The 9,222-nt window shown below is 46.2% G+C and overlaps 1 protein-coding gene across 5 annotated transcripts in view; it reads right to left on the bottom strand.

Moving 5' to 3' along the window:
- Positions 1–372: 372 nt before the first annotated feature.
- GPATCH8 (G-patch domain containing 8) overlaps positions 373–9,222 on the bottom strand; it is an 83,153-nt gene continuing 74,303 nt past the window's right edge. For all 5 annotated transcript variants that reach the window (XM_047758946.1, XM_047758947.1, XM_047758950.1 and 2 more), the window contains 2 exons: positions 8,337–8,467; positions 373–5,253 (listed from right to left, as the gene is read on the bottom strand). In XM_047758946.1, coding sequence (XP_047614902.1) covers positions 1,353–5,253; positions 8,337–8,467 — 4,032 coding nt within the window. In that variant the 3' untranslated portion in view covers positions 373–1,352. The remainder of the gene's footprint in view (positions 5,254–8,336; positions 8,468–9,222) is intronic.

The following is a 9,222-nucleotide window of genomic DNA, read 5'->3' as shown; positions in this document are numbered from 1 at the left end:
GGCAAATGGACTGCCTGGGACAGGCACCCAGGGAACCCAGAAATCCCCCAGGACAATCACTTGAATCTCACTGCTTCAGGGAAGAAAGCTCTCGAGAATCTCTCCCTCCTCCTCTGTGGGGCCCATCTGTTTCTCTGTATAAAACAGCAAAGCACATGAGGGAGATTGTCATAAATGAGTATCCCCCGACACCCCCAGCCGACTGCTACCCATTAATTAAAAAATCTCAGTGCTGGAGGCACCACTTACTGCAGATTTTGTCTCAACAACAACAAAAAAATGTTAAACAATGTTCCTTTTTTTGTTTTAACATTTTTATAGTTTGTAACTTCAAAAAATATATGAGCTTGATAGAATATACATGCTTAGTCGTTTTTTGCATCTAGCAGAAAACAAATACTTTATTTATTTTTTGTTTTCATTTTATAACCTTTAAAGTTTCTTAATTCAACTAGGGCAAACATATTTACACAAAGCCACCAGAACAAAGATCACTTAAAGAGCTGGATGTAAAAAATATTATTGCAGTATACTACAAATATGGAACCTTTTTTATATGAGCTACAAAAAGCAGCATTTACGTTTATAGAGTTCAGTGCAATTTTTTTACATTAAAAAATCCTATAAATTAAGAAGGAAACATCAACATGACAGAAGAAAATACACCCTTCAGACACATGAGCTCCTCTTTGGGGACGCACATGGGTGACTCTATGTTCCACACAGCTTCTATCCATGATAGGATCTTCTTTTCTGAGATATGCAGATGTCTCTTCTGGGATGAGGGACGCTAGGACAACAGTGCCACGTGCGTGGCTCTCTGTTTGTGTGGGAAGTGGATCGAATGACAGCCTGAGTGGCATCGCTTCCAGGTCAGACTCCCTTTCCACCTTACCCGGGATAAATAAGGTCACCAAGGTCAAAGACACTGAGAGAGGCAGGACCAGATGGACAACCCGCCAGCCAGAGAGGAGGAAAATGCTTTAAAATTTATAGACGGAAGTGCAGAGGATTAAAAAGTAGAGGGAGGAAGGGAGTATCTAAACTCGACAGTCTGGAGATGTTGCAGAGGGGTGGGTAGTAGCACTTACTGGTGTTTCCTAGCTTAGAAACACGAGAGAGGGAGAGGGACAAACCGAAAAGGGAAAGGGGGAACAGGGGAAAAGAATCCCTGATAGTAAGCCCAAAGCAAACCTCAAACCTAAAACCACCCCTGTTAGCCAAAATCCAATTCTTTGGCTGTCAGACACTGCCCAGCCCAGCTTCTACTTGCTGGTATTAATGGCTCAACACCCCAAGGGAAGATTTATGGGTCACCTTCCTTGGCCCCGCCTGAGCTCCTGTGCCCCAACTCATGTGCCATGGCTGGGGGGGTGCTGCAGGTCCTGACCTGAGAAGATGGGGTGAAGCAGCGGGTGGAGGTGGAGGGCAGTGGCGGCTGCTGCAGCAGGCCGCGGGGCAAGCAGGGTAGGGTAGAGGGCAGCATGTGGAACAGGGTGGAAGGTGAAGGGCCCGGGATGGATTGCTGAGGCGGGGATGATGTGGATGGGATGGCTAGCGAGAAAGGTGGCAGGGTGGCCAGGGATGATTGAATGAGTAAGGTGGGACAAGGAAATGGGGGTCAGGTGGGGCTGGGGAATATGATGCACTTGGGCAAGTGGCTGGGGATGAGGGTGGGGGTGAATGCCAATGGCAGCAGCAGCTGCTGCAGCATGATGCTGTAGGATGGCATGCTGAACAGTTGTGATGGAGGTGGCAGAGGCTGTGGCTGGCTGCTGAATATGGATGGGTTGCAGGGCTGGAGTGGCTGGGGCCAGGGCAGCCGAGGCTGGAAAGGCCTTTACTTGCTTGGCCAGAAGCTGCTGCTGGATGTGTTGCTGTGCAGCCTGCTGGAGTTTGCTATACTTCTCCATCTCCTCAGGAGTGAAGGTGATGGGCTGGCTTTCCAGGGGGGCTAGGGAAGCATCCTCAGCCCCATCGGCTGACTCAATACTAGGCTCCCCACTGGGAGGTGCATAACTGGGGAAGTGCTCAAGGTCTGACGCTATAGGCAGCAAGCTCGATTCCACAGGGCCTGGTTGACTGCCACTATCCAGGGACTCAAGCGTGTCCCCGTCACTGGGGTCAGGGAGGTAGTTATGGGGGATGGTTGGGTCCCCAGGATAGCAGTCAGAGTGCACTGGGGTGCCTAGAGGAGCCACAGGGTGATCAGCAGTAGCCTCTTCTGACTTTGGCTCTTCCAGGGGTGGGTCTGACAAGGGGCCAGCTGTTTCCTCTGAGGGGAACTGATGTCCAAATGGGGCATCACTATTCCCTGGAGGCCCTTCTTCTGTCTCTGACTGTTCTTGCTCTTCCCCTCTTTCTAAGCCAGACTCTTCACATTTCTTGGTGTTGGGCTTTCGGGTCGCTGGGAGCTTCCCTATCAGTGGAAGGACAGGCTTATTGCCAAGAGAAGGGGGAAGCTTGGGCCCAAAATAACCTTGGGGGGGGTCCTTGAGCTTGAGCCCGGCTTTATTAGGGGTGGCCAGCACCTCCTCACTCACACTGGGTTTCCTCTCCACTTTCCTGGACTGGATCTTCTCCAGTAGCAGTTTGGCGGTGACAGAGTTCTTGTCTTCAGGGCTGCAGTCACCTTCTGAGCCTCGTCCTACACCAACACTGCTGTTCTGTGAGGGTGCGCCTATCCCTTTACCATCATCTCCTCTGCCATCTTCTTTCTTCTTCTCCCCGGGACCTTCTCCTCGGCCTGATCGGAAATAGTGGGGAGACTGGGAACGGTAGATTTTAGAGCGAATGAAGTCTCGACGACCAGAACGCCTCTCCTCGGGGCTCTCATGACCCCATGATCCCTTTCTGGAGCCTGATCTCTGGGAGGGGCTCCGGGTACTGCGGCTGCGGTCCCGGCTATAGCTCCGGCTCCGCTGCCAGCTGTGGGCTGTGGTGCTGCGGCTTCGCCGTTTGCTCCGGCTACGACTACAACTGCTGCTGCGGCTGTGACCCCTAGACCTTGAGCGCTCCCTGGTATGACTCCGAGACCGGCTTCGGGACTGGCTGCAGCTGATGCTGTAGTCATCATCAGAAGATGAATATTTGTGTCGTTTGGACCGGTGCTTGGAACTGGCATAGTCTGAGTCATCAGAGTCGTGGGAGCGCTTGGAGTGCCTTCGTGACCGGTCACTATAGTCACTATAGCTGTCATCAGAGTAACTGTGCTGCCTACTATAGCAGCTCTGGTCTGAAGAAGCATCTGAGCTACTCGAGTAAGAACGGCGGGAGGAACGGCGGGAGGAATGGTGCCGGCCAGACCGGGAGCGGCTTCGGGAATGCTCACTGCCGGACTCCTCCTCCTCCTCCTCCTCTTCCTCCTCCTCCTCACTGTACTGCGATGGAGACTTCGGGTGCAGCCGGCGTGATGAAGCATCATCACTATCCTCATCTCCACTACTGGGTCGACTTCGATGGCTGGATCGGCTGCTCCGTTTGGTGCTAGCTCTTCGCTGGCAGGATGAAGTTGGAGGTTCACCTTTGTGCTTCCTCCCACCATGATCTTGGGAGCTGTTACCGCCTCCGCCTTCATCCTTCTTGCCACTGCTCCCTTCTTCAGCAGGGAGGGATCTCCGCTGGGAATCATCTTGAGCTCGCCGTCGTCGTCTTGGTGGCGCAGGGCTACCACTACCCGGGGGTTCTGGTTTGGGGCCCCGTTCAGAATCTGCTGGAGCTGACGACTTATTCTTCTTTCGTTTTCGTTTCTTGCGCTTCTTAGACTTCTCCCCAGACTCTGCCTTAGAGCTTTTCTCTTCTGGGTCAGTCTTGTGTTTCCGTTTGTGTTTGCTGGATTTTTTGTGCTTCTTCTTCTTTTTGTGTCGGTGGGACCTCCCAGATCGTTCTTTCTTGCTAGGAAGGCTTCTCCCTGTGTCTCCTGTCTCTGACCGATGGCTACCCCCAGGCTCCTGCTTATTCAGGCCGCTACAAGCAGACCCTGAAGCAGGGGCATCCATTTTGCCTCCTGAAGAATGGTCTACATTCTCTCCCTCCTCCTTGCCTTTATTTGGCTCACCCAGATCAAGACCTTGGAGATGGTCCTTTGAGGAGCCTCCTATATCCTTTGGCTTTTCTGTCCCTTTAGCTCTGGCATCTTTGTTCCTTGAAAGCTTAAAGTCAAAGTACAAAGGATTACAACTGTATGAAATGGAGGGTTCTGCCTTCGTGAAAATTAATAGTTCTGATGGCCACTGGAGGGCAGTGCTTTCATCTTTGCTCAAAACTGGAAAGAAGGGACCAGTAGGATGTTTGGGTCCCTCCTGGCTATCTTTCCGTGCTGGAGAGGCCTGAGAGGTTTCTTTAGGCGGGTTAGACTCACACATTTGGATCTCTGCATCCTTCTGACTCTCTAGACTGTGCTCACTTGCATCCCCTCCTGAAGCCTTCTTTGTCTCAGCTTTGCTTCCAGGCTCCGAGGGCTCAGCCACACTAGTTTCCATCTGCTGCTCGGAGACTTCACTAACTGTCTTTTCTGCTCCTTGGCTTGCTGCCACCTTGATACAGCCTTTAGGTTTGGGAGAACTACTTTTTTTGCTCTCTAGGGCATTCTTTGGGTGTGTACTACTGTCACCTTCCATTTGTTCACTGGCTCTCATGAAGAGTAGGAAAGGAAAATTAGGTTTGACTTTGCAGTGTGCTGGGGGGATGTAGTGGTAATACTCCGGCTCTGTAGCTCCAGCTCCTTCTTCTCGCTTCATTCTTTTTAATTTAGATAACGTTGAGGCAAGGGACCCTCCATCCTGAGGGTCTTCATCCTCTTTTTTACCATCGAGATTGCTGTTTCCATCAGAATCTCCCACCTTCTGCAGTCCTTGGTCAGAACTCTTCTCATCAGCTTTTGTTCCGTCTTCCGAGGTCCCTTCCTCTGCGTGGTCCTTGAAAACCGATGCTATTGATTCAAGTTTGACAGGAGCCTTCTTGGCAAAGGAAAATGACACTCCCAATTTTTGCAATGGGGTCCCCAGATTATTCTTAATGCCAAAACTGACACCCTGAGAGGCTAACCCGGGAGCCTGCGACAGTCCAGGAGTATTAGTGATTTGTACTGCAGTGAAAGGGCCTCCTCTATCTGTGGAGAATTCAGATCCCAGGCCACAAGTGGCAGTGGCACTTGTGCCACTGTTTGTTGCTGATTCGTCTTTATCATCATCTCCACCTTCTTCATCTACAGCCACTGTGGTTGGTCTGAACATGGGACCACTTCCAGGTGCACTACACAATGGTTTAGAAAAATGAAAAACAACAACAACAAAAAACAAGTTTAGGGGTACATTTCATACTTCTTGTTTTTTAATTTTTTCTTGGTCTTTTGTCCTTTTAGGGCTGCACCCGTGGCATATGGAGGTTCCCAGGCTAGGGGTCTAATCGGAGCTGCAGCCACCGGCCTACGCCAGAGCCACAGCAACATCAGATCCGAGCCGTGTCTGCGACCTACCCCACAGCTCACGGCAACGCCGGATCCTTAACCCACTGAGCAAGGCCAGGGATCAAACCTGCAACCTCACGGTTCCTAGTCGGATTCGTTTCCATTGCACCATGACGGCAACTCCATCATACTTCTTATCAAACACTTATCTCTTATGTTTCACCATTCACCACAGGCAGGTCTGAGTGGTGGTCATTCCCAGACCTGTGCTAGGAAGTGAGGTTTGGGCAAGTCTCATACTGTTAATCTACCAAGCTACATTCCCAGAGAAAGCCAGTTACTGCTGTTTCTTCCTAAGCTATCTGAAATATAAAAATGAGATTTACCTCACAATTCAAACACACTGTCATTACCATCTGGTACAGTCCACCCGTCTTGTATCTATTCTCATTTCTTATTGTATCATCCTAACCATCAGTGTGTTATCAAACATATGGTTGAACATCTATTCACAAGGCTGCAAACTCACCCTTGAACCATACAGGTGTGCAAATCTGAACTTCACGGGCCTACTTATATGCAGATTTTTTTTTCAATACATATTACACAATCTGCAGTTGGTTGAATCTGTGAATGTGGAATCGCAGATACAGAAGGATGACTATAAAGTCATAGACAGATTTTTGACTCTGTGTATGTGTGAATGTGCAGGGGGGTTGGGGCACTGGCACCCCTATACTCCATGTTCTTCAAGGATCAACTGTATTTCATTCAGCTAAAAAACAAAAAACAAAACAACTTTTCCTTGGTGCTTTCAAATTTCAATTTTTAAAATATGCATATTCCTTGAGTTGAGCTTAGTCAGAAACCTCCACTATACTTCTTTATGATGGTCTGTGGTTAGTACGTCTGTTATAGAAACTAAGAGTCTCTGCAACTCTCCTGGCACCACACTCAAACATTTACTTTGGTTCTGTGATACTTTCTGGGCATTCCACACAATGATCATAATTCTACCAAGTACTTTCTCAGCTTTGAAAACGGGAACACTGAGGAGCCTCAAAGCCAGTGTTTTAAACTCCTATCATTAAAAAGACATATGCACACCAAAAGAGAGACAGAGAGAGATAAATTCTTGTCATGTCTGAAATTTTTAGTGTGTGGACTATACAGATTATCTCTCCAGCCAATTATTTGGATGAAGTCCTTTTTAATCTGAACCCTAGCTACTAAGTGTTCTAAACTCAGGGACCAAATATATTCAGATATCCCCTTTACTATCTGAACTCCTCTTATTGGAATATGGAAGCCAACAGATTTGGGTAGCAAGAGATACTCTCGCTGTGTTACAAAAACCTACCTCATAGCAAAGAAACTCTCAAGTTGAATAAAAGGGAATTAATTTTGATCTTGTGCTTAATCTTTGCCATGCTACTTCAATAATACTATGGAGTCATGTATTACTCCCTAAGAAATGAAATATCCGATGATGGGTCAAAATCTTCTTTTATTCTCCCAAGAGACAACTTGGTCATCTCTTAACGATTGATTTCTAAGACTGAGAACTAGAAGCCACCACTGGAGAAAAACATGTATTAAAATATGTCCTGAACTAGAAAGTGGGCTGGTATATACTTTTAAAGGAGGAACCCTTGCAACAAGTCCAAGAGGCTATGTGTTTACTACATAAAGAAATGCCAAAGGGGTTTGGGATTGGCATATTCACAGTGAGGTATATAGAATGACTGGCCAACATGGACCTGCTGTATAGCACGGAGAACTCAACTCAATATTCTGTGACAATCTATTTGGGAAAATAATCTGAAAGAGAATGGATATGTGTAATACGTATGACTGAATCACTGTGTTATACAGCAGAAATTATCACAACCTTGTAAATCAACCATACATACTTCAATAAAACTTAAAACAAATTTTTAAAAATGAACTGCCAAAGAAGGAATCGGAAGTACTTTATAGGCAGTTTAACACAATATTATAGCTCATAGGTTAATTCTGTTTCAAAACTTATACTATGTGTTTTCTTCCTTCCTTCTTCCTCTAAAACACGGTAAGTAAAAAAAGGATCTAGAGACAAAAACCTAGAAAGTTCAGGAACTTGGAAACTCTGGCCTCAATTTGGCTGTAAACTTTTAAAAGCCACAAATATAGTTTCTCTTCCCATCTCTAACAAGCTCCTCCTTTGTTCCCGGCCAGCCATTAAAGACAAACACAGGGACCTAAGTACTTTGGATTGAGGCACATACCTCATGAGCTCTCAGACACTCAAAGACCGGGTCCCCAAAGTCTATGTGCTTGGAAATTCAGCCCTAGGTGGGGTAAATCCCACCTACGGCTAAATATCAGCCCTGAATTTATTATCAAGAACCACAAAGAAACATTAATAACAACAATCAAGAAGGCAGGAATCTGGAGCTCCTGCTGTGGCACAGCAGAAATGAATCCGACTATTATCCATGAGGATGCAGGTTCGATCCCTGGCCTCACTCAGTGGGTTAAGCATCTGGTGTTGCCGTGAGCTGTGGTGTAGGTCACAGACGTGGCTCGGATCCTGTGTTGCTGTGGCTGTGGCAGCTGTAGCTCTGATTCAACCCCTAGTCCGGGAACCTCCATGTGGCCCTAAAAAGACAAAACAAAACCAAAAACAAACAAAAACCCCACAAAAACTTAAGGATTATATGTTAATTTTATCTCAAGTTTTGCTGGGGATCAAACCCCCACCTCAGCAGCAACCCAAGATACCACAGAGACAACACCGGGTCTTAACCCACTGTGCCACAGCAGGAACTCCAATTTTTTAAAAAAGGATTATTAATTCTTAAATCTCAAACAATAAACTTAAAGCTATAATCTTAAATCTTAAGAATTATAATTATTTGTAGAACCCTCAGAGAGAAAATATTCTTACCATTCAGCTTGTTTTCTTTGCTCTGCCAACTCATGGAGCCGCCGTAAGGCTTTCTCCTGTTTCTTCTCATCCTTGCGAGATCTTGAAGAGACATTTCGAGCGAACTCTCTTTGCTTGAGATCTTTCAATCTCTGGAGTAACAAAAGAAAGGAAAAGAAGGTGGGTGATTTAGAATAACTTGGGGATCCTGAAAGCAAGGCCTTCAGAATATTCCCCCTTAATCAATGGTTATAGCGTGAGTGTAGAATATACTGTTATACTCTTACGGTAATTGAAAACAAAAGTCTAGGTAAATGAAACCAACAGCTGATTACTCTGGGTAAAACATTTGGAGTATCTGCATTCCTAATTAGGACAGCATACCATATGCTTTATTGGGCAAAATTAAATAATTTCAGAAGCAATAAGCAAATTTTAGAACACAAGGAGGAAAGAAAAGGGACTTTTTAATCACCTGCTCTTCCAGGATGTAAAACTAGACAAATAGAACATGAGTTAAATTTTAATAACACAAGCCAAAGAGAACAGAAAGGGGTTAAGCTAGTACAGAAAATTACCCAGGTGTAAGATCTTAAAAAGCAATGTACAGCTTACATGGGGAGGTTATGTGAATCAGAACTAACAGAAAGCATATTTTTATTTCACCACAGAAAGGTGCTATTCTTTTCAGCATGAATAGTTTTCCTGTTAACTAATCAAACAGTCTTCCAATGCCTGCATGTTCAGAGCTCACCAGTCTGATCACTTTCATCTGGTCAGTCTGCTGAAATTAAGAGTAATATGTGTGGCTTTTCATTCCTTCAAGGAACATCCAGGGAATGAGATGGGAGAACAGAGATAAGTCAAAGACTTTATTACTTAAAATCCTGATAAGAGAATGGGTCTT

The sequence above is a fragment of the Phacochoerus africanus genome, chromosome 14 (genome assembly GCF_016906955.1).
Source record: "Phacochoerus africanus isolate WHEZ1 chromosome 14, ROS_Pafr_v1, whole genome shotgun sequence".
In the NCBI taxonomy this organism is placed as follows: Eukaryota; Metazoa; Chordata; class Mammalia; order Artiodactyla; family Suidae; genus Phacochoerus; species Phacochoerus africanus.
The sequence above is the reverse complement of the archived record's forward strand: the minus strand, read 5'-3'. Positions and strand labels throughout refer to the sequence as shown.